Source organism: Pan troglodytes, chromosome 5 (genome assembly GCF_028858775.2).
Source record: "Pan troglodytes isolate AG18354 chromosome 5, NHGRI_mPanTro3-v2.0_pri, whole genome shotgun sequence".
NCBI classification, from domain to species: domain Eukaryota; kingdom Metazoa; phylum Chordata; class Mammalia; order Primates; family Hominidae; genus Pan; species Pan troglodytes.
In genome coordinates this window covers 6,460,031-6,486,022 of record NC_072403.2, presented here as the reverse complement: position 1 = coordinate 6,486,022, position 25,992 = coordinate 6,460,031, and the positions used below count along the sequence as shown (strand labels likewise).

General features: G+C 41.6%; 1 protein-coding gene across 6 annotated transcripts in view; it reads left to right on the top strand.

Annotated features, from left to right (window-relative positions):
* EXOC2 (exocyst complex component 2) overlaps positions 1–25,992 on the top strand; it is a 206,728-nt gene that overhangs the window by 151,776 nt on the left and 28,960 nt on the right. For all 6 annotated transcript variants that reach the window (XM_016954799.3, XM_063812742.1, XM_063812743.1 and 3 more), the window contains one exon: positions 9,213–9,354. In XM_016954799.3, coding sequence (XP_016810288.1) covers positions 9,213–9,354 — 142 coding nt within the window. The remainder of the gene's footprint in view (positions 1–9,212; positions 9,355–25,992) is intronic.

The window sequence follows — 25,992 nt, the reverse complement described above, 5'->3', positions numbered from 1 at the left end:
GTATTTTAGTTATTCTTCATTTTTTTTAGTTTTGAATTTTAATATTCTATTTTAGTCTTGGCTAGAAGTATGATTTTAAATTTCCAAGCTAAGGGAGCAGAGGAGCAGTTGGAATTAGTTTTCTCTTTGTTAGAGATTTCTAACATCATTGTTCTGAGGTCAGAGAATATCATGTTTTTAGGTTTGCTGAGGCTTGCTTTGTAAGCTCATATGTGGACAGTTTTCTGAAACCCTACCTCAGTTGAAAAGATCGTGTCCTTACGTTTTGGATACCACATTCCACAGATGTCTGTTACATCGGGTTTGTGGATTATGTTGTTCAGTCCTTTTGTTTGTTTGGTTTGGACTTTGATCTCTTGATTACTGAGAAAAATGTAGTAAGGTTTTTCCTTGGCTCCTTTTTAGATATTTTATTTGCCTCTTCTGTTCTGTATTTTTATTATGTGTCTTGGTATTATTATGTTTTTTGGCCTGTTTGTTCCCTTGGCTCTGGTTGATGTCTTTAATCAATTCTGGAAAGTTCTAAGCCATTATCTCTTCAAATATTTTTTCTTCTCCATTCAAACTTTTCTGTCCTTCAAGATCTCCTATTGGGTGTATGTTAGACCTTCTCACTCTATTCTTCACATCTCTTAATTTTTTTCTTTTTTTTTCTCCTCATCTTTAATTGTCTGTACTGATTGGGGTAATCTCCTCAGCTCTCTCTTTTTGTTCCTTGTTTCTTCAGTTGTGTCTAATTTTGCTGAAATTTACTGTGTATTGAAATGTTTTTTCAGTTGTGTTTCTTCTCCAGAAACTTTGTTTTTTGTTACTAAGTAAGGGGAAATTATTAACTTACTCTGGAATGGTATAATTTCAGAAATCAGGGAAGGAGATAGTGGTAGCAGTAAAGTTCTTTCCAGTGTCTCTCTGATTATTCTGTATAGATAGAAAATCAAATCGTCAAGGATAAGATTATCCTATTGAGAACAATGGAGCAAACAAGTGAAGCCTAATATATAGGATGTGAGGTGACTAACTTGATTATTAAAAATTCCTGGCTGGGTGTGGTGGCTCCTGCCTGTAATCCCTGCACTCTGGGAGGCTGAGGTGGGTGGATCACCTAAGGTGAGGAGTTCAAGACAAGCCTGGCCAACATGGTGAAACCCCATCTCTACTAAAAATAAAAAAATTAGCTGGGCATGGTGTGCGCATGTGTGGCTTGGAAGCCCTCGCTAACAAGTCCTGGAGACACAGGCTGTCCTTCTGTTTCAGGTGACAGTATATCCTGTTTCATCTGTAGTTTTCTTTTTTGTATTAATACTTCTCCTAGGAATTAAGAGGTTTTTTTAAATTAGTTATTTACTTGGCATTTATTTTGCCCCCATTTGACAAGTTGTGGTTCAGTAATATAAAGGAATGTCAGTTTGCCACCTGTCCTGCCATCCATTTGAAAAGAGCTAAAAAAAAATTAATTTGTCTGAACCTAGTTATCCAGAGTCACTTGGATAGATGTTCTAATGATAGTTTGATGACCTTATTTCTATACAGATGGCCAAATTGGAATGAAAATAATTGTTTGTTGTTTATTTTCTTTCTTGGAAGCATAATTTTTAAAAAGCATTATTATCAAAAAGTTTTTAAAATCACAAATTGGAAATTTTAAATTGGAAACATTAAAATACATCAAAATAATGATGTTATCTTTTAAACCATTGTGACTGTGTTGAAGACAACAGTAAAGAAGTTAGAGAAATTTGACAATCGACTTAGGCATCTCTTCTCCAGGACTGTCCATTGGGAGCACTGGCTGGCATCAGTGCCTGGTGCGTGAGATGGAAATGTTGTTGAGTGTACGTGATTGCTGCTAAGAAAGGCAGGGCGGTGGCTTATTGGGAGCACTGGCTGGCATCAGTGCCTGCTGCGTGAGATGGAAATGTTGTTGAGTATATACATGATTGCTGCTAAGGTGGCAGGACGGTGGCTTATTGGAAGTATTGTCCATTACACCAGAATTCTGCCTCCGGCATACGCCTTTTACTTCTGTAAGTTATTACCCACAGTTTTTTAATGCTTCGAAAGACCCTCCTCGGTGCTAATATGTACGAATTCAGTGAGTAAGTCTATTTCTGAATACAGATATTCCTGAACTTATGATGGGGCTACCTCCAGATAAACCCTTCCAAAATTGAAAATATCATAAGCGCATTTTCTACTTATGATATTTTCTTTTTTTTTTTTTCTTCAGACAGAGTCTCGCTCTGTCACCCAGGCTGGAGTGCAGTGGTGCGATCTTGGCTCACTGCAACCTCTGCCTCCCGGGTTCAAGCAATTCCCTGCCTCAACCTCCGTAGTAGCTGGGATTATAGGCACCTGTCACCACACCCGGCTAATTTTTGTATTTTTAGTAGAGACAGGGTTTCACCATCTTGGCCAGGCTGGTCTTGAACTCCTGACCCCGTGATCCACCCGCCTCAGCCTCCCAGCGTGCTAGGATTATAGGCGTGAGCCACTGTGCCTGGCCAGATATTTTCTACTTACAGTGGGTTTAACCTGACATAGCACATCATAAGCCAGGGAGCATACTGAATGCGTATTGCTTTTACACCCTGGTAAAGTGGGAAAATCATTAGTTGAACTCTCATAAGTTGGGACTGTCTGTACACAATTAAATTGTTATCTTTTTTAAAGGAGGCACTGTGTTTTTGTTAGAGACACCTGCCCTAAAAGGCCACTGGACCCTCAGGCATGTCTACTCTGCAGCCTTTCTCACCCCCATCAGTGACCCTTTAGCACTCCCTCTCTGTTTAACCACTGCATTCCTTAAACACATCATTTTATAAATGCTTTCTTTTCTTCCTTTCCTATTAGACTGATTTCCTTAGTGTCAGGATGTTTTTAAAGTTAATCTTTCTTCCTCACTCTCAGATAGTGATTAATGGTAGATGGATCTGACCCTTGCTTTTTGAGCAGGAATCAAGCAGACCCAGTTTTCTATGTTCAGCAGCCAGCGTGAACAGGGTGTTAGTGAAAATGAGGCTGTTGAGTTAATAGAAATAGCTGCTAGCATTTATTATGTATTTGCTTTCAGTGTGCTATGCAAGTTTCCTGAATTATCTGTTTAAATCCTTACAACAAAAAGTAGTATGAGCTGTGTACTTCTGACATTGATCCTGCCTTATCACACATTAATACTGCCATTCTACTCTCTTTTTGTAGCATTTGCCTATTAACTGTTTGCACATCTATTTATTTTCAACTCCTCTTTTCCCTTCTTTTTTTAAAAAATGAGGTGTAATTTACCTACAGTAAAAGACACAAATCTTAAGCTTATGGATTGATGGCTTTTTACATATGCACACGTTCCAGCATCCACCACCAGATGAAAATACAAAACCTTCCCTTGTGCCCTGTTTGAGTAGGCTCCCTTCTCAGCAACGTTCCAGCTACTATCTGCAGAGAATCATTTTGCCTGTCCCAGAACTTTACGTGGAGTTCCATGCAGTTTGTTGTCTTTTGTATCTGGCTTCTTTTGCTCCAAATTAATTTTTTGAGATTCATACAATTGTGTGTACCAGTGAGTCATTTTCTTTTATTGCTGAGTTTGGATAACCAGATTTTGTTTAATCATTCTCATGGTGATGGACATGGGGTTGTCTCCAGTTTTAGGCCTTTATGGATAAAGTTGTGGTGAATATTCTTGTAAGTCTCTTTGTGGATGTTTGTACTCACTGATCTGGGATATAAACCTTGAAGTACAATAGCTGGTCGTGGCATAAGCTGATTAGGAACTCTGAGTAGTTTTCCAGAGTGTACACTCCATCGGTCATCAACTCGAGTGTACGCTCCGTCGGTCATCAACTCGAGTGTACGCTCCGTCGGTCATCAACTCGAGTGTACGCTCCGTCGGTCGTCATCTCGAGTGTACGCTCCATCGGTCATCAACTCGAGTGTACACTCCATCGGTCATCAACTCGAGTGTACGCTCCGTCGGTCATCAACTCGAGTGTACGCTCCGTCGGTCATCAACTCGAGTGTACGCTCCGTCGGCCGTCAACTCGTGTGTACGCTCCGTCGGTCGTCAACTCGAGTGTACGCTCCGTCGGTCGTCAACTCGTGTGTACGCTCCGTCGGTCGTCAACTCGTGTGTACGCTCCGTCGGCCGTCATCTCGAGTGTACGCTCCGTCGGCCGTCAACTCGAGTGTACGCTCCGTCGGCCGTCATCTCGTGTGTACGCTCCGTCGGCCGTCATCTCGAGTGTACGCTCCGTCGGCCGTCATCTCGTGTGTACGCTCCGTCGGCCGTCATCTCGAGTGTACGCTCCGTCGGCCGTCAACTCGAGTGTACGCTCCGTCGGCCGTCATCTCGTGTGTACGCTCCGTCGGCCGTCATCTCGAGTGTACGCTCCGTCGGCCGTCATCTCGAGTGTACGCTCCGTCGGCCGTCATCTCGAGTGTACGCTCCGTCGGCCGTCAACTCGAGTGTACGCTCCGTCGGCCGTCATCTCGTGTGTACGCTCCGTCGGCCGTCATCTCGAGTGTACGCTCCGTCGGCCGTCAACTCGAGTGTACGCTCCGTCGGCCGTCATCTCGTGTGTGCGCTCCGTCGGCCGTCATCTCGTGTGTACGCTCCGTCGGCCGTCATCTCGTGTGTACGCTCCGTCGGTCGTCAACTCGAGTGTACGCTCTGTCGGTCATAAACTCGGTTATAAACTGCATCCTAGCCAACACTTAATATTACCAATCTTGTTTATTTCAGCCAATCTCATTGTTGCTTTATTTGGTTTTCCCTAATAATGATGTTAAGCACCTTTTCTTGTATATTCAGATACATTCAGGTAGCTTCTTTCTTGAAGTGCTGTTTAACCCCAGCTCATTTTTAAATTGGATCAGTCATCTTTCTATTGACGATTTTTAGAAGGCTCTAAATAAGTCCTTTGTCATGCATACATATTTTTTCAGTTCATGGCTTGCTGTTTGGTTTTTATAATATCTTTTGAACAGAATTGTTTAATTTTGATGAGATCCATTGTATCAAGCTTTTAAAATGTTTAATGCCTTTCATATGTTGTCAGAATCTTTACCTGCTTCAATGTCCTGAATATTTTTTCCCAGAAGTTTTGTAACGTTAACTTTTATGTTTAGGTCTACGATGTCTATCCTTATGCCAATATTGCATTGTTTTATTTATTATAGGTTTATAGTCAGTCTTGATATCAAGTAGTATGAGTCTTCCAACTTTGTTCTTTTTAAATTGTTTGGGCTATTTTAGGTCCTTTCCATTTATATATAAATTTTAGCCTGTGAATTTTTACCAAGAAAAGGCCTTTTAGGGGTTCATTGAATTTGGAGAAAATTACCAATATTGATGATCCTATTTATTTGTTTAGGCCATCTTTAATTTCTTTCAGCAGTGTTTTGTAGTTTCCATTATAGATTTTCCATGTCTTTTGTTAAGTTTATTCCTAGGTATTTTATTTTTTATGGTATTGTATTATAATTCTTTGGTGTCTATTATATAGAAATATAATTGATTTTTGTTATTGACTCTGCTGCCTCCATAAATTTACTTATTCCATTAGTATGTCAACCTGCTTAGAATTTCTAAATACGTAATGATGTCTTCTGTTAATAAAAACAGTTTTACTTCTTCCTTTTTGGTATTATTTCTTGCCAGATCTCATGGACTAGGACCTCTGGTATAATCTTGAAATAGTGGTGAAAGGGGACAACTTTGCCTTATTCCTGATCTTCTGGAGAAAGCACTCTATATTTGTACCATTTTGTAGATGCCCTTTACACAGCTGATTTTCTTTCTAGTCTTAGTTTACTGAGAATTTTTGTCATGAAAGTATATTGAATTTTCTCAAGTGCTTTTTCATCTGTTGAAAAAATACCACTTCTGCATGATATGTTTTTTAAATTTATTTATAGTTTCTATTTGCCAGTAGTTTGTTTGGGTTTTTATGTCTTTGTTCATGAAGGCTATTGGCGTGTGATTTTTTTCTTATAATACCTTGCTCAGTTTGGATATTAGGGTTATACTGGCTTCATTAAACAAAATAGGAAATGCTTTCAGCCTCTATTCTATGAAAATGTTTGTGTGTGCTATAATTTCTTCCTTGCATGCTTGGTAGAGTCACAAATGAAACCACCTGGACCTGAAGTTCTCATTGTCAAGCCCTTGCCTATAATGGATTCAATTAGTTTAATAAATATAGGACTACTTGTGCCAGTTTTTGAAGGTTGTGTTTTTCAGCAGATTAGCAATTTCCTCTATGTTGTCAAGACTTGATGGCATAAAACTATAATGTCCTTTTACTATCCTTTTAATGTCTTCAGGATCTATAGGAATGTTTCTTTTTTCATTTCTGTTCTTGGCAATATGTGGGTTTTTTTCTTTATTTCTTCATCAGTCTTGCCCAGGAGCTTATCGTTTTTGTTGTTATTCCTTTTTAATTTTTAAAAAATTTCAAATTTTTTAAGAGACAGGGTCTTGCTCTGTTACCTAGATTGGAGTACGGTAGTTGAATCATACCACGCTGCAGCCTCGATCTCCTGGGCTAAAGTCATTCTCTCACCATAGCCCCCAAGTAGCTGGGACCACAGATGTGCACCACCATGCCTGGCTAATCATTTTTATTATTATTTTCAAAGATCCTACTTTTGGCATTGGTGGTTTTCTTTAATATTTACCTTTTTAAGATATTGATTTCTGTTCTTTATCTTTTCCTTCTATTTTCTTTGGGTTTAATTTTCTCTTTCTAGATACTTGGGGCAGAAAATTAGAGCAGTGATTTAAGTTTTTCTCCTTTTAAACTTTTCTTTTAAAACATTTTCAGCTATAAATTTCTAGCCACTGGTTCTCTCTTGCAGATTTTGATGTTATCTCTTCATTGTGTGTTATTAGTATTTCCCTTTTGGATGCCTCCTTCCTTTGAAGAAATCTTACTTCACACTTGTATTTCACATGTCCAGGGAGTCTCTAATCATCTATTTCGGTTTGTGTTTATAGATACTAGAGAAAGAGAGAGATAAAGAAGGGCGAGAGGGAACTCAGAGTTATTGCCTGTCACTGTTTTCCTCAGTAGTTCATCTTCTTCATTCTGATGTGTTTGATTTTAGGTTAGAGCCCTTTCTCATGACATGGGTGAAATACTCCTTGAACCCTTGCATATCCAAAAATATCTTTCTCGGACTCTGTTAAGAGAATGACACGCTGGCTAAATACAGGATTCTTGGGTTCTGTTCTTTCATTCCTGTAGATTTTAATCCAGTGATTTCAGCTCCCAGTACTGCATGTGAGAAATCTGATGTCAGACCAGTTCTTTCTTCTTTGTAAGTAAATTATTCTTTTGATCTAGAAGCTTGAAAGTCAGTCTGTCTCTGTATCTCTCTCTCTCTCTGTCTCTCTCTCATTTAGAATAAATGTATTAGAAACTAGAAACTTTAACAGTAGTTGCCTAGATATGTGGGCTGTCTTACCAGTCTAGCCTGGCACTCTGCAAGCCTACTCAAGTTGCATACTTGGGTCTTTCTTTAGATCCAGTTAAATTTTCTCCTACTGCTTGTTTAATGAATACCTTTTCTCTAGCTGCTTGTATTTCTTTACTTGAATTTCTATTTTTTGCATGTTAGAGCTCCTGGGTTTATCTTCTAGTCTTGTTCTTCATAGTTTTCATGTCTTTACACTTTTACTCTATGCTTTGAAGTAGTTCTTGCATTTCAGATCAGTCTCAACAGTGACCAGGAGTTCCTTGTGTTAATCTACTCATTTGTTAGCTTTGGAAGTTGTATGTTTCACCTCTAGAAATCTTGTTTTGTATTATACTTTAATCTTCATGAGGGTTTTCTTTCTTTTTTCTGTTCAAGTTGTTGCTTGTCTCTTCTGCAGCTGAGTTTCACTGCTTGGTGGGTGTGCCTGTGCATAGCAGTGGACTCCCTTAGACGTGTGTTTATTTTTCACTGTAGTTTGTTGCAGCTCAGGCCTGGCGTTGGAGAGAAGCCTATCCCTCTCAGGCCAGTGCTGCAGAAGCAGAATGGCCACCAGCCCCCTGCAGAGTGACCTGGGCCCACAGACTCTCCACACCCCAGACTTCCCATATCCTCCATGCTTGGGTCTCTGCCTCCCGTCTCTTCCTTTTCTGGCCTCCTGCCTGCTGGTGAGACCAGGCACACTCACGTAGGGCTGATGCCAGCCTCCTTACCCTCTTCTGCTCCCACTCCCATCGGGATCCCCCACAGTCCATGCAGCTGAACTGTGCCAAGGACAGGACTTACTAATAGGGGTCTTTCCTGTTTCTTTTTGCCCATGACAGCGAGCGTGTGTCTGGCCTCCCTGTAGAGTTGCCTTAGAATCTAAGGCCTGACCTGCTCGCCACTCAGGCAGAGCTGTAACTGGAGGGAGAATCCAGGGGAGCCGCACTGGGGTTACTGGAGTGTCAGAGCAGGCTTATTTTCTATTGGTCACACTTTTCAAATGAATTAGTTAATATGAAGAAACAGAACATAATTTTAAATGGTTCCTTTTTAATTGTAGTTTACTGGCTATTACAATTTAGTATTTATAATGCCTCTTGCTCTGTGTACAGAAATGAGTGGTTAGTATTTTCAAAAATGAATGATATGGTTAGGCTTTCTGTCCCTACCCAAATCTCCTCTTGATTTGTAATCCCCATAATCCCCACGTGTCAAGGGAGAGACCAGGTGGAGGTCATTGAGTCGCAGTGGCCGTTTCCCCCCTGCTGTTCTCATGATAGTAAGTTCTAATGGGATCTAATGGTTTTATAAGGGGCTCTCTTCCCCTTGCACTGGGTACTTCTCCTTCTGGCCACCTTCTCCTTCTTCTTGTGAAGAAGATGCCTTGCTTCCCCTTTGCCTTCCACCAAGACTGTAAGTTTCCTGAGGGCTCCCCAGCCATGCATAACATAATTGAGTCAATTAAACTTCTTTCTTTTATAAATTACCTAATCTTGGGCAGTTCTTTATAGCGGTATGAGAACGGACTAATACAATGACCTGTAGTCCATATATGGAGATTATTTTTTCTCCTGCAAAATAGCTATGCTAAAAGAGATCTTTGTTACTGAAAATATATAAATAAAAGTCACGAGTTTTTGTAGGAAAATTGAGAAGTGCTTTTATTATAGTCTGAAGTATTTATTGTTAACATTATTTTACTTTTTCCATCACCCTCAAATAGGCAACTCATACCCTTCATTATGTGTTTATAGGTTAGCATGGCCTCATTGAAAGAACTAGATCAAAGACTCTTTGAAAATTACATCGAGTTGAAAGCAGATCCCATCGTTGGCTCCTTAGAACCTGGAATTTATGCAGGATATTTTGATTGGAAGGACTGCCTGCCTCCAACAGGTAAGTAATAAAGTTTCTTGAGTAATAGATGTGGATATACTTTTATCAATTGATACTTGCTTGAATTCTTTTCATTTTATTCTCATTTTTCTCATATCTACTGAGATTGAGAGATTAATTTGATTTTAACTTTTTGTTTGCTTAAACCCATTTCTTGGATAGTTTGGAAATTGGACACTTTGTATTATTACTCAGTGGCTTAAAGCTGTTCTTAAATTCTAGAGAATAATGATAACTTATAATAATTGATCGTTTTAGTAATGCATTCCTGCTTCCTATGATCTTTTCACGTAGATATAATAGAGTGATCGTGAGTGACAGTTGCATGCAATGACCTTGTGTACATCATCGAAAAATGTATTAAAGAAATCTGGTCACTTCTATGTAAGACCTGATTAGTGATGCTGTAAAGGCGAAGGATAGGAGAAAAGTGTGTAGGAGTAAGATTATTATAGTAATTTAGCAAAGAGAATTGAGCCACAGAAGGATGAATGACACAGTTCAAGTATTATCTTTGTGATTTCAAATGAAAGTCACTTGAATCACTTCAAAATATATATTTTTAAAATAACTATTGCTTTCTGAATCAAGTAAACTTTTGATTGATCAAATAGTTGTTTCTTTGTATGAAATAATGTGGAATACCTAAAACCAAGCTGCCTGTTGGCACTTTTGTAGAGAAGTAGTTTATGTAGAAGTGGTCATGCTGGTATCGGACACGGGTTCTTCATGGGTGTACATATGCAGATATAACAAAGCACCAGTGAGTTGTTAACAGGTTTGGTAACTTCATTGTTTTAACCAATCACTTTAACCTCCTTTTGTTTTTATTGTATGGCACTTATACTAAACGATGATAAAATTGTTTACTGTTTAAACACCTTTGGTTTTTATTGTATAGTGTTCACATATAGTGATGCCAAAAGTGTAAACTAAAAACTGGGATCATTAAATTAGCCACAGTTACTTAATGTGACCACAGTTATTGAATTTCCTGAGCTCACAGTCATGGCAGTCATGCCAGCCCTTATTCCTCCTGTGCTTTTCTGTGCACACACTTTTCTGTGCACACACTTTCTGTGCCCAAACCACATTCAGTTCATACCCTCAAAGTACATCCTTTTAAAGTTTAAGGCAGGTTCTACCAGTATCTTACTTAAAATTCTTACAACATCTTCTCATGATAGTAAAACTAGGGAAGCTGTGCTGTGCCCACCTCTGCCCTGGCACTCTGCCCACTGCCCCAATGCTCCACCTCACAGCCCCTCTCCAGCTGGACTCAACCTCTGCCTTTTTGAAAAGCTCATGCTTCTAAAATATAAATTGGATCCCGTCCATCTCCTGCTGAAAAACCTTCGAGGAGGGTCATTCTCCCTGAGGCTAACCCCAGACTTCTCAGACAAGGTAGCATCCCCACAGGTACCAGATTCCACGGATGCTCAAGTTCCCAGTGTGAAATGGTGTCATATTCGCATGTAACCTATGCACATCCTCCTGTATGCTTTAAATCATTTCTAGATTACTTATAACACCTAATACAATGCCCGTGCTTTGTGAATAGTTGTTAAACTGTATCATTTAGGGAGTCATGACAAGGAAGAAAGTTTGTATATGCTCAGTACAGATGGAGCCATCTGGTCCCCCCACCCCGGAATATTTTCCATTCATGGTTGGTTGAATCCACAGATACAGAAGCCACTGTTGTGGAGGCCACAGATGCAGAGGCCACAGATGCAGAGGGCCGGCAGTACTCCCTGTGCTTGCTATGAGTTACTTCCCTCTCCACGGGCTCCCCCAGGCAGCAGGCAGGCTGGGTGCTTCGTGCACTGTGAACCCTGTGCCTAGTCCCTCTCACCTCTGCCCCTCTCCTAACCTCTCCTGCCCTTCCAGGCCCTGTGTCCTCTGGGAGCTCACCCAGCCCATCCCCTGCATGTCTCCAGGTCGCATTGGCCTACCTCCATTCGTGATGCTCCCAGAGCAGTTCTTGCCACTCTCTGTGCCCACGGGAAATGTTTTGTCGTTATCTACCTCCTTGCTGGACAGTCTCAGCACAAGGCCGTCATTTGGGTGTCTTGTTCTCAGAGTTTTTAGCATAGTGCAGTCTGTGACACTCAGCTGATGCTGTGTGTGTGTTTGTGGAGTAAATGAAGATTGGCATTTTCTATAATAATATACCATCTTTCTAAATGTGCCAGTTGCTCCTTCTCTTCCAAGTGTTTGCCATATGCTTTTGCCTGATTTTTCTCAAAATTTTCTCAGTAGGAAAGTACATTATACAGTGTTCTAGCTTCCACTGTTCTTCTGATTTGCTTTTTAATAAACAGTACACAGTGGATATTCATATTTGCTGAATGGAAATGAGTGAGAGTACTCATTTTCTTGTCCTTTGTGAATTCTCATATGGTAGTTGTGTAGACTTGCTAAATTTGAGCAACTGCATTTCAATTAAAATGCGACTGTCAAGTGTATCTAACACATCAGCACGTCTGTCTGTTTAACTATTTAAACTCTTACCGGACAATGTATTACCTTGCACCATGCAAAAAGTAATACATTGTTCGGTAATAGTTTAAATGAATGTTGTCAAAGTTCGTATCTTTTCCTGTGATTCACATGTAAGTACGTTAACTGTTCACTCTGAAATCATGCTTATCTTATTTGGTTATGTTCAAGGCTATTAAATCACTTGTGATATTTCTTTGAGAATAGAAAAAAATCATGACACAGCCCCTCTGAGTTTCCTGTGCTTCAGTGATGACTATAAAAGTTTAGAATGGGCCACCGAGTTTCAGGCTCAACAAAGTGATTCTTCTCTGTCGTCACTGAAATCTCCGATTGTTACTGAGAAAGAGGATTTATTTGCCCCCGATGCAGAGGAAGACTTTTCTTTGCCAGCCCTCTCTCAGACCTGCTGCCTCCCTTAACAAACAGTGAGGCGTCTTGAGTGTATGCCCAACACCGGCAGGGGCAGTCGAGAATGTCTGTCAGGTGAAAGGCAGGTCTTTCCCATCCACCCACTCTAAGGTGTCTTCGGAAAACAGACATCTATGAAGGCCCGTTCCCTGAAGGGCATCGTTAGGTCACAGGACTTCAAGTGCAGGGGCTGCTGGCCATTATCACGAGGCTGTGAATCGTGTGACAGCACTTCAGTGAGCAGTAACCAGGGCGCGGGGGGTAAAAGGCAGGCGATGCCGGACTAACGGGGATCTTAGGTTTCTACTGCATCCAGTTAGTTACCACCACTTGGAATTTCAAAGTCCTCATTGGATTTATTTAAGGTACCCAGAATCCTGTCTCTGTGACCTTCATATTTTCCAGCCATGACGTTGAACTAGACAAGCCTCTGTTGTGAATTAGGATCAGAGCCTAAATGTAATCCTGAGATTGATCTTAATAAGAGTCTGTAACCTCAGATAATCTTCAATACAAAATTAAGATTCTTCTGGCTGTGTGACATTAAGTGGTGAGGCTTTTTTTTTTTTTAACATAGCTTCGTTTATTGGTTTTGTTTTTTTCCTGACAAACTTTCTTTCATAAGCAAATGGCACATGGCTTCATACTACCAGCAATTTATTTACTCTTCCTCAGATTCCAAAAACATGTAGAAGTCATCGGTGCTCGTTTCACTTTTATAAACTCTATTTAGTTCTGTTGTGTAGTTTTGACTTCATGATTACTAACTGAACCTCAGCCTTGCATAGTCATATAGTGATTTTTAGTTTGTTTAAAGCTGACTTAAGTTGAGACCTTGTGTAAAGTGAGCAGCCAAAATAGTTTGACTATTAATCTTCCAAAATAATTTCAATTAACAACTTTAGTATTATCTTCAGAGTTTACTTCTTCAGAAACTGAATTTTGCAAATCATGTAGGTAACTGATTACTTATTGCTGTAGTTACCAATAAATTTAGTTTCCGATACTGTATGTAGTGATTAAAAAAAAAATCCAGTTGATTAATTTCATGATTCAACAAGAGATATCCGTTAAAGCCGTAGCGATGTTTTTTTAAATCTTACCGTTGGGTATTTAAATTGGTGTCACCTCTTTATTTGTGTATATGTCAGTAAAGATTATTCTAGTTAGTTCTGAGTCACAAAACTGCTGTTAAGATTTTAATTGTTCTGTTATCTGCAATTATTAAGAGTTCTTAGTATTTGAATTTTATAAATTTTAAATAAATTAAGAATACTGTTGGTCTTTACTTACAAATACACATTGAAGTTCACGTCTTTGAAACATTAAATAAGAAAAAAGTATTTATTTAAGTTTTCTGTTAAATACTGGTTTTATTTTTTCTATCAAAAAGTCATAAAAATTTAAATTAATATATATTATTTAAAGGTATTTACTAAGTGAATCTAAACTTAATCATTTTCTATAGGTAAATAGTGAACTGATTTTTGATTCAAATGTGCTTATACTAATTATAGTAATTGAAATTATAATGGGAAGGGGAAAACTTTATATAACTTGTGACATGAGTATGTCTAGGACCGTTCTGAAAATAACAGCAGAGTTGGTTGCTTCCATGTATGATGCATATGACCTAGAGTAGGGTAACCTCCTGCCCGTCAGTGGGGTGCCAGAGCACAGGCTTGGGGTGCACAGTCCATCAGTGAGCGAGACTCGTAAGTGTGTTGTCCAGGCAGTGTGCCAAGCAGCATATTCCAACAAATTGAAGAGAAAGAAAATGTAAATCTAATTATGGAGACAGAGGCAGAAGCACAGCTCTTCTCAAGTCTGTGTTTGTTGAATTTTATTTTAAGATCTCTGCCTTTTGGAATGTATCTTGCAGATGTTTTCACTGAATTTTACAAGAGACATTGCACAATTAGGTTATCTCTTGCATCCTGTAACTTAAATCATTCAAAGCTCAGGTCCAGCGTAGAATTTCTAGAGAATAAGAAAAATGCTACAAGAATGGAGATAAGGAGAAATTGTAATTTTTGTTTGATTTTCAAAAAATGGAAAACTGCAGACAGACCTCAAAGTTTAATGTAGCTCTCTGAGAAAATGGACCATTAAAATGTTTTCAGGTCCTTATAAAATAAGTTGTATGTTACATGTATATGTGAATTTATACATATATTCCTTATACATGCATTTATACACACACATTACTATGTACCCATGTTTAGTAACGTAGTCAGCATTTATTGCATATATACCACGTGCAAGGCAGAGGGCTTTGCATAAATCACCTGATTTAATCTATATAACAGCACCTCAAGGAGTAAGCAGTATTTTTATTCTCATTTTATAGATGAAGCCATTGAGCACAAAGAGGTTAAGTGACTTGCTCAAGGTCATGTAGCTAGGAAATGGTGAGGTAGGGGTTCCGAGTTCAAATCCAGGCAGCCCTTAATTTTAGGCATTGTGCTGTGTTGCTAGACAATAAACAGCCTCCATTAGAAATCCACGAAGAGCCGGGCGCGGTGGCTCACTCCTGTAATCCCGGCATTTTGGGAGGCTGAGGCGGGCGGATCACCTGAGGTCGGGAGTTCAAGACCAGCCTGACCAAAATGGAGAAACCCCATCTCTACTAAAAATATAAAATTAACCGGGCACGGTGGTGCATTCCTGTCATCCCAGCTACTCGGAAGGTTGAGGCAGGAGAATCGCTTGAACCCAGGAGGCAGAGGTTGCTGTGAGCCGAGATTACACCATTGCACTCCAGCCTGGGCAACAAGAGCGAAACTCCGTCTCAAAAAAAAAAAAAAAAGAAAGCCACAAAGAGAAAGGCGGATGTGCTGGTAGAATAGACACAAGTTCATGAAATTCACAAAATAACTAATATGGCCAATAAATATAAGAATAGGATAAAATTCATCAGTTCTCAAAGAATGTAATTTAAAATACCATTAGGGTATCATTTTATTAAAACCCTCTGGATTGACAGATATCGTAAAGCTTGATAATACCTGCTTTTTGGCAAAGGTACAGAGAAACAAACTATTCCGTCATCTTTCTAGGAGTGTAAATTGGCCCATCTATACACATACGTGTGTGTGCGTGTGTGTATGCACACATTTATATGTATAGAATTTACTTAGAAATTTTGTTTCTAAGAATTTGTCTTAAGGAAAGTTTTACAGAAGTAAGTAAAGAATTATGTACAGTGATGTTTATTGAAACATTTTTTAATATATGGAGAATCTGAAAAACTAAATGCCCATCAGTAGTGAATTGGTTAGATAATTTGTTATATATCTAAACAAATACTATGCTTTCTTTATAATGGACGAGATGGATAGATGGATAAGTAAATGCATACCTATATGTGGGGGACTGTACATATATTGGTAGAAAATGTTGATTAAGGAAACATGCATTCATTCTTTCCTCATTTTTATTGAAAAAGACAATGTATCGATTCCATATGTACAATTTGACATGTATACACATATCTTGAAAGGGAATAGGAAGGAGCATGCTAGAAAACTTTAATTTTCTACTTTAAAATTTTGTTTTTAAAAATATTGGGGGGAATAGATGTATTTTTATTTAAAAAAAAGAAATTTCTATATTTTAAAGAAATGAAAAACTTCATGGAGACAGCATACCCACAAAGAACAGGCACATGCAGTACTAACTTGTTTTCTTCTTGGACACACACTTGATTTGATAGAGAAATGGCATACATGGTGAATTTAGGTTTCTGCAAGTCATTTGACAGTTTTTCCTGATATTTTCAGGAGTCCTAGTTGCTGACTTATTGCCATCATGTCTTCATGTCAGTCTAGAGGAAAAGCCTCTAGTCATTGCAAGAACACTCATTGAACAATGTTCAACATTTTATTAGACATTTGAAAATGGAATAAATTCCACTTTGGGTAAATTTGTGAAGAAAAACCTAGTAAAGTTAGCTTAGTAGTAGCACTATCTTATACTTAGAAAGTCTCTACAATGCCTTTATGTAAGCCTGTGATGGAACTATCCTAAAATTAATGACAAAATGTAGCATGCTTTCTTAATTAGAACTACCACAGAATAAAAAGTGCAAGCTTCAGAGGAATTTTGGTTTCAGTAATAGAGGAAGAACTTATCAGACTAACCGTTCCACAGTTAAAAATTGAACTCTGCACAGAATATAGAAACCCAGCTGTGAGAAGCACTGGAGAGCCGTCAAAAGCAGACAGACTGGAGGGGGCGCTTGAACCCTTGCAGGAGGGGAGCTTGCACCAGCCAGATCTGAGGGCTGTCCACGACTGCAGCAGGTGCCCAGCACTCCTGCAGAAGGCACAGAGGGATGCAGCCAAAGAAACTCACACTCGATGGAAACTTGAATCTAAAGGAAGGAATAAAAAGTATCAGAAATGGTTGATATGTGGGAAAATAGAAAAGACAAACTTTTTGGGTTTTGACTTTTGATTTTTTAAAAGATGATTAAATATAGAAAAATTTCTATATTTATTAAGTTGAATTCACAATCAAAGACCTTTCTTTGTGGAAAATTCCAAGTCCAAATGGTTTTACTGATAAGTTCTATGTAACATTTAAGGAATAAATAATACCAATTTTATACAGACTTTATCAGAACATATAATAGGAAGCATATTCAATCTTATTTTATGAAACCTGCATAACCCCAAATCAAAAATATGACAAGAACATTACAAGGAGAGAAAATTACAGACTAGCGTCCCTCACAAACGTTGGAACAAAAAATTGTAACAATTATTTTTAGCAGATCAAAGCACTATTGTCCATACAATGGAACACTAATTCATTATGACTAAGTAGGGCTTCTTTTTTTTAATGTTTGAAATTTTTGTTTTATTTATTTTTATTTTATTTCATTTTCCTTTAAGTTCTGGGACACATGTGCAGGGCGTTCAGGTTTCTTACATAGATACAGATGTGCCGTGGTGTTTGGTAGTCATGGGACGACCAGAGGCAGGAGCCATGCTGACCTCTTCACAAGATGACACCTCTACGTAATTACAGTCATTGCCGAGTCTGGTGGTTCTTCCCCATACGTAAATGTCCTAATGATGACCGAATAAGGATTATAAGACATTTTTCTTTCCACTCAGCATATATTGCTCTTACTTTTCTATCAATAAAAAAATAAATCCATAAGCAGAGCTACCCCCTCTGTTTAACATAATCAAACTTCAAGTTCTCCCTTTGCTGCTTTTTCAGTTTTGGTGGAAGCATTTAGATATACTTATATTGTAATGTCTTAGTTCAGCTCTGCACCCCACCCACACCTGCATACTACCCCAAACATCACCTTCAAATAATAACATTGTATTCACGTTATCAATTCAGCGGAAAATAGGGGTAGTTTTCCATTCCCCATTGTACATTTTTAAGAAGAATTTAGAAAGCTGCATTTTAATCATATGAGTTAGTGATATCGCCAATAAGGTCATTTGAGGCCAGGGCTTCAGGGTTAGAGTGAGCTATGATTGCACCACTGCACTCCAGCCTGGGCAACAGGGAGAGACCCTGTCTCAAAAAACAAACAAAATTTTTAAAAGAGCTAATTATACTTTGGCACCTGCCAAAATAAACCATACATTCATTGCCCTGTTTAAACTTAGTCTAACTTGAATTCATGGATATGAAAATATACATGTTTGAAACAGCAAGAGTAGAATAAAGTGAAATTAATCTCTTAATCTGTATACTCAATGTCTACAAAATACTTCATGTACAGATAGAAAGTACATTTTTCATTCATAAAGTCAACAAATATTACCAAGTCTATACTATACAAAGCACTGTCCAAGTTTTCCAAGTTGTTCAAATAGCAGTTTCTGATTTCCAGGTTTAAAGCATAAATAGAGAAGCCGACAGTTCTGTGCGTAGGAGGTGGACGCACTGCGTTCTCACTTAACCAAGGTGGTAAGCAGGCGTGTGCTCCCTCAGCATCTGGGGAGCCAGGGTACTGATGTCAAGAGTGTGCCCTGAATGTTCTCCATTTGAAGGACACCAAACTGGTAGCACTTGGACACACCCCCTTGGCCAGCAGAGGCTCTAAATGTCCCGTTCTGCATAGCGCCATCCCATCTCCGGTTTCTTTATCTTACCTATCAGATTTAGATTTTCAGATATTACCTATCAGAACAGATTTTTTTTCCCTATCTGAGCTCTTCCTCTCCAATCTCACTCCCTCAAATCCTGCTGAAATATTCTTTCAAAGTTCGTTTTTGTTCAGGTTTCTTCTTTCCTCACAGCCATTTAATGGCCCGTAGCCTTTGGAGGAAAACAGCTTTAGTGCTGGTCATGTGCTGACCTGCTTAGCTCTGAAGCCTCATCTCTTCATACCAGCCGTTCCTGGTCATCTGTACTCAGTCCACACTGGGCCATTGCTAGTCCTCAAAGACCCAGCATTCCCTTTCCCAGATGCCCTCAAGCACACTGCTGCCTTCACTTGACCTTCCTTTCATCCCCTCAGACCTGGCTGAGGCCTGGAGACACCTTGCTGTACCATCATTTCACCTGAGCCCAGCCCAGCTCAGTGCTCCCCCACACGCTGTCCTGCAGTCCACATGGACCTGCCTGAGACCTGGAGACACCTTGCTGCACCATCATTTCACCTGAGCCCAGCCCAGCTCAATGCTTCCCACACACTGTCATGTCGTCCACGTGGGCCTGGCTGAGGCCTGGAGACACTTTGCTGTCCCCATCAGTTCACTTGAGCCCAGCCCAGTTCAGCGCTCCCCACACGCTGTCCTGCAGTCCGCATGGACCTGCCTGAGACCTAGAGACACCTTTCTGTCCCCATCATTTCACCTGAGCCCAGCCCAGCTCACAGTGCTCCCCACACGCTGTCCTGCAGTCCACATGGGCCTGGCTGAGGCCTGGAGACACCTTGCTGTACCATCATTTCACCTGAGCCCAGCCCAGCTCAATGCTCCCCCACACGCTGTCCTGCAGTCCGTGTGGACCTGCCTGAGGCCTGGAGACACCTTGCTGTCCCCATCAGTTCACCTGAGCCCAGCCCAGTTCAGCACTCCCCACACGCTGTCCTGCAGTCCACATGGGCCTGCCTGAGGCCTGGAGACACCTTGCTGTACCATCATTTCACCTAAGACCAGCCCAGCTCACAGTGCTCACCACACACTGTCCTGCTGGTCCACCTGTCTGGATGTGAACCCTCCTGCTTGTGTCTCCTCTCTGTATCCATGATTAGCCAGGCACCTGGCTTGGAGTAAGCATCCAGTAATAGATTTATTCAGTTATTAGTTGATTGGCTAATGCCTTGGTAAGGGTTACTCAAGCCATAGATGATAGGTGAAAATGAACATCAATAAAATACGAAATTTACCCTTGGGTTTTTTATATTAATAGTTATTTTCAACAGAAAGTCAAATTGAGTCAACTATTTTTTATTCAATAAATGTCAAAAAGAGAACTTTGGTTTACTAATTAGGATAAATAACCAAAAATAACATGGATACCCCATTTACAAAGAATTCGAGACCAGGCATGGTGGTTCACACCTGTAATCCCAGCACTTTGGGAGGCTGAGGTAGGTGAATCGCTTGAGCCCAGGAGTTAGAGACCAACCTGGGCAACATAGTGAGACCCCATCCCTACAAAAAAACACAAAAATTAGCTGGGCATGGTGGGACATACCTGTGGTCCCAGCTACTCAGGAGGCTGAGGTGGGAGGATCACGTGAGCCTGGGAGGTCAAGGCGTGGTGAGCCAAGATCCCATCACTGCACACCAGCCTGGGTGACAGACCCTGTCTCAGGAAAAAAAAAAAAGAATTCAAATGCTATAAAATACTGTAACACCAAAGATCTCCTAAATGTAGTTCTACCTTTCTTCATTATTCTAAAGACTCTTTGAGCCCCACAGAATTTTAAGGCTACCATCATGAACATCATATTCCTAGTGCTGTTTGTTGGGACACTTTTCAGAATCTGTTTTCATCTCCGAGTGTGGACGGTGAGTGTTGGCGCTCGGTGGGTCGTGGTTTTCATCTCCGAGTGTGGACGGTGAGTGTTGGCGCTCGGTGGGTCGTGGTTTTCATCTCCGAGTGTGGACGGTGAGTGTTGGCGCTCGGTGGGTCGTGGTTTTCATCTCCGAGTGTGGACGGTGAGTGTTGGCGCTCGGTGGGTCGTGGTTTTCATCTCCGAGTGTGGACGGTGAGTGTTGGCGCTCGGTGGGTCGTTGTTTTCATCTCCGAGTGTGGACGGTGAGTGTTGGCGCTCGGTGGGTCGTTGTTTTCATCTCCGAGTGTGGACGGTGAGTGTCGGCGCCCGGTGGGTGGTGGTTTTCATCTCCGAGTGTGGACGGTGAGTGTCGGCGCCCGGTGGGTGGTTGTTTTCATCTCCGAGTGTGGACGGTGAGTGTCGGCGCCCGGTGGGTGGTGGTTTTCATCTCCGAGTGTGGACGGTGAGTGTCGGCGCCCGGTGGGTGGTGGTTTTCATCTCCGAGTGTGGACGGTGAGTGTCGGCGCTCGGTGGGTGGTTGTTTTCGTCTCCGAGTGTGGACGGTGAGTGTCGGCGCCCGGTGGGTGGTGGTTTTCGTCTCCGAGTGTGGACGGTGAGTGTCGGCGCCCGGTGGGTGGTGGTTTTCGTCTCCGAGTGTGGACGGTGAGTGTCGGCGCCCGGTGGGTGGTGGTTTTCGTCTCCGAGTGTGGACGGTGAGTGTCGGCGCCCGGTGGGTGGTGGTTTTCATCTCCGAGTGTGGACGGTGAGTGTCGGCGCCCGGTGGGTGGTGGTTTTCATCTCCGAGTGTGGATGGCGAGTGTCGGCGCTCGGTGGGTGGTGGTTTTCGTCTCCGAGTGTGGACGGCGAGTGTCGGCGCCCGGTGGGTGGTGGTTTTCGTCTCCGAGTGTGGACGGTGAGTGTCGGCGCCCGGTGGGTGGTGGTTTTCGTCTCCGAGTGTGGACGGTGAGTGTCGGCGCCCGGTGGGTGGTTGTTTTCGTCTCCGAGTGTGGACGGTGAGTGTCGGCGCCCGGTGGGTGGTGGTTTTCGTCTCCGAGTGTGGACGGCGAGTGTCGGCGCTCGGTGGGTCGTTGTTTTCGTCTCCGAGTGTGGACGGTGAGTGTCGGCGCCCGGTGGGTGGTGGTTTTCGTCTCCGAGTGTGGACGGTGAGTGTCGGCGCCCGGTGGGTGGTGGTTTTCGTCTCCGAGTGTGGACGGTGAGTGTCGGCGCTCGGTGGGTGGTGGTTTCCCTGTCACCCACCCATCTCTCACGGGGTTCTGTGTCCTTGTCATCGAGTACTTTGGCACTTTACGACTTCTGCTTTTGATCAAAACGGATACCATTTGAGTGGACTTCATCTCTGAAGAGGGAAGCCTAAGTCAATAATCTTTTTTTCTTTACTGAACTCTGATGGAAAACTATCAATCCCTAGGACTATTCTTAATTACATTTACGAAGTTTGGAGGTAGATATTAATAGTCTTGTACTTAATCTCTTTAAAGCAAAAAGCAATTTTACATTTTCTAAAGGAGTATAATTTTAATTGGTCATCTTTTTTTAAGAAAACAGTTTCATTAAACTTGCTTGTTTTCAGATATTTTCTTCTTCTTTATAAGCTGTTTGATATATTAGAGTCAGTGCTGTAAAACCATTTGTACAATGCTTTAGGCATTTGGTTATAGTTTCTTTGTCTGCCAAGCATTTTTCAATAAAGCTAGATGTTGGCTCAAATGGTCTTAAATGTGAAATTTATTAACTTCAAGATGACCCGTGGCCTACATATTTTCTTCATTGCATGTCTTATCTGCTAAAGTATTTATTTTATTATGTATTAAATTGATAGCTATAAACTATGCTGTTTGGCATCAGGGTAAACTAACATACTATTGTACAGATAAACAGTCCAAGTCATTTAAAAACTTTTGGTTATGGAAATTTTCAGACATATCTCCAAACCGAACAGTCTGACAAATCCAGTTGACCTGTTGGCCGACTTGAGCAGCGATCATCTCACAGCCAGTCTTGTCTGATCTGTGCCCCTGGGCTCCCCACTGCCTCTGAGATCTGTTATTTTGAAGTAAATCCCAGATATTCGATCATTTCATCCATACACAGATAAGATAAGGACTGATTTTTTTTAAAGAAACGTAATCATAATACCATTATGAGATCTGGAAAAAGTTAACAGTAATTCCTTAATTTTATCAGCTATTTAGTCAATGTTCAAATTCTCGTAGAAGCTTTTTAGACAGTTTGTTCGTATCAGGATTCAGTCAAGGTCCACACATTACTTTTGGTTGATATGTCTCTTAATTAAGAAAAATAAACCTCTCTTGAGTCACTTTTGGTGCTCAGTGAAGTGGTTGTTTCCCTGTTACCCACCCATCTTTAAATGAATAAATCGGGTTTTTTGTTCTGTAGATTTTCTCATATTCTAGATTTTTCAGATAGCTTCCTCATGGTGTCATTTAACCTGTTCCTTTGTCCCTTATGTTTCCTATAAATTTATGGTTAATAATGAAGCTATCAGTTTGAGCTTTGATTTTATATTGTTTACTTCCATCAGGAGATACCTTATGTTTGATTGTCTCTGCTTTTGATGATAAGATTGAAAATTGAATTCAAGTGTTATCAGCTTGGTATACCCTTTAAAAGTTCACCATAAACTTTTCATCTAATGGTTTTAGCACCATTGGTAATTGTTTTCATAATCTATTTCTTATTAGAAATTGAAAATAATAATTGTTAGCTGGAACACTAAATAAATTAAATTTTTTTCATTAAGCTCTGAAGTACAGTTCATACAGGAGGGGCAGGATAGATGCCTGATTAGTTAGCAGTTTTCAGAATGAGTTGGTTTGCTAGTATTTCTCAAAGGTCATTACTAAGGTATTTTTTTATTTTTTGATTACCTTTATGAAGTCATGATGTAAACATAATTTGATGAGCTTCAATTCATTGTAGTTGATTTTTTTAAAATTTAGTTGTGCCCTCTTTGGGGGAGTCTCTTCAGGTGGGCCCTGGGTCCTGACAGTACAGCCTCGCCATAGGGTGCCATGTTCCACACTCATGGTGGTTTCCTTGCTTTGTAGAATCAGCCGTTGGGAGGAATTGATGGAATATGAAATATGAACATCTTCCTTCTTCTCTTTTATTTCCTTCCACACTGTGTCTCTGTCCACCCTGTCTACCCCCCACTGGCTTTTTCTAACCCCATAGCTCTCGTTCAGTCTCACCCCAAAGTCAGTTCTACAGCTGGGCGGGCTGTGGCAGCAGCAGTCATGGTCCCTTCTCATATTCCAGCAGCACCACCACTTCCATTCAGGTCATTGCCAGCTGGACCTGCTCCCGCCAGGCAGGTGAGAAAGGCTGCCTGCGTTCCCTCTACCGTGGTCTCTCCGTCAGTGAGGCGCTGGGGAAGGTGTGTGTGTTTCTTCTGTCATATTCTATATCTGTACTAGGAACTCTGAGAATTTAGGCTTCTAAGGTGCTGTGGAAAGCATTAGGGAATTTTTGTCACTTGACCTGGTTTTGTTTATCTAATTATGGAGGGACTCTCTCCAAAACTCATTTACATGCTTCACAGCTGTGTGCCCTGTGGTACACAGATAGTGACAGATACTTGCGTAGATGCTACCGTCTTGGCATCCTCTTCCCCCAGCCCAGCTATTATTTCCTCCTGGTCTTGGCTACATTTGGTGTGAATGTTAGCCCTGAATTTGTTGCTTTTCTTAAACAGTTTAGTCAGAAGACTTCGTGGGGCATTGGAAAACCTGCCTTTCTTTTGATCCCTTGGCTTCAGGCCTGCCCTGCAGAGCCAGGGAAGCCTCTGGTGTCTGCACACATGATGACAGCTCAGCCAGCTGTGCCACACAGCTCTGTTGGGCCGGGGCTACGGGTGCAGTGATGGAGCTAGACGAGCTAGCTCTGTGCGTGGGAACATTGAAAGCTGACAACGAGCGCTGCAGTTTGGATCATCTTCATGTCCGCGTGGCCTAGCAGCTGTCTTCCCTCTCCTCCAGTGCCGCCCCAGAACCAGAGCCTTAGGTCACAGTTAGAAATGCGTATTCTCCGAGCGTGAGGAACAAAGATGGCCTGCTAGAACAAAACCACTTGATTAATATCTTTGCCCTCTGCGGTAAGGTGAGATTTAATGAGACACTTTCAGGACTGTCTCAGTATTTGGATGGGTGGAGTGCACTGGAGTAGTGTAGGGTTATAGACAGTTCCAGATTATTCCTTTGAACTGGAAAACTGTGAAAAACGTTCTGCTTTCCCAGTTATTTATAACATGCCTCACAGTAGACAGCTGAGGCTCCAATGATTTCCAAATGTTATGGTTGGACTTCCTAACAAACCAAGTCACCATACGCCTTGGTAGTTTAGTCGCTGGTTAACAGAATCTAAGGGATTAAATCACAACAGTGAACCTAAGGACGGGCAAGTTTTCTAAAAGAAACCCCCGGAAGCCACTTTGTGCCCACTGCAGATACCCACCAGCTGTGTGCGTCTCTCCTTTGTTGTTGGAAATCGTTGTATGATTACAGTCATTCTGGCTTCTCGCTCCCTCCCAGGACCGCCGTGTGCCCTGTCACCCTAGCACCCTGGAGCCACACTGGCTGCATTCAGCCCTGAACCTGCTGTCTGTGCTCAGGGCGTCAGGGCATCAGTCCCTGGGTAAGCCTGCCTCCTGCTGTGGTGCCGACATTCTAAGGATTGTAGAGAGCAACAGCCATGACAGGAAAGCAGGGGACAGACGGGGAGGACAGAAGACTGTGTGGACAGGACGGACAGATGTTAAGACATGAACTTTTTTTCATATATTTTCATTTACCTTCAATGCCCACATTTCCTAACCTACCTTCCTGGTTTTGTTTGCGTGTTTGTTTTTCTTTGTTTCCGGGGTAGGGTGAGGTGGAGTGGGGTGGAAGTAAGTTATAGTTCTTAATTGCCAACCTGGGGCAAGGGAAAAGTAATTCTTAGAGCTCAGCTGAAAAATGTGTATTCCAAGTATTCCTGCTGTTATAACAATGTTATGAATTTGTTTCTGGCGTGATACTGTATAAAAGCCAATATCTTTATAGTTTCATCAAAAGCAACATAATTCAAATGCCTTTATTATGGCTAGAACTGAAAGCAGTTTTAAGAACTGTTCGTTTAGACGAAGCCACCAGTGCCTAATGTTTTCTTTTAAGCTGTTTGCATGCGCTGATCTGGTCATTGGCTTCTGGAACTTCATGGAGAACTCCTCTGCCCTCAGAGGGCCCTGCCTCCCTGGCTCCCTCGCTCCCTTCCGACTCCGCCCTCCTCCCCTCCTCCTGGGACATCACAGGGCCTGACCCAGGGCCTGCCTGCTGGTTCTCTGTCCTTTGGGCTCCTCCCCCACACATCTGCCTGTGGTGTGTGCTCCTCCCCTGGCCTCTGCGTCCCTTGGGCTTCTCCCATAGACATCTGCCCCAGGGGCGACCCCCTTGGCCTCCCTGGAGCCCCTGGAGCAGCTGTGTCTTCACAGCCCTCGCCCTGCAGCTCCTAAGAAAGCCTCACATGCACACCGGGGGCTCCAAACCACGCGCTCAGGGCATGGGAAAGTGGGAGCAGCGCATGGATTTACTCATTTTAGTAGAAAATGAGCATCTGATAGAATTTGTTAAGAAAGTTAAACCACAGAGCAACTCTCCCTCTGTTTCCTGTTTTCTACTCTTGAGGTCATAAATGCCATCTCTGTGACTTTCTCCCAAAACCAGGAT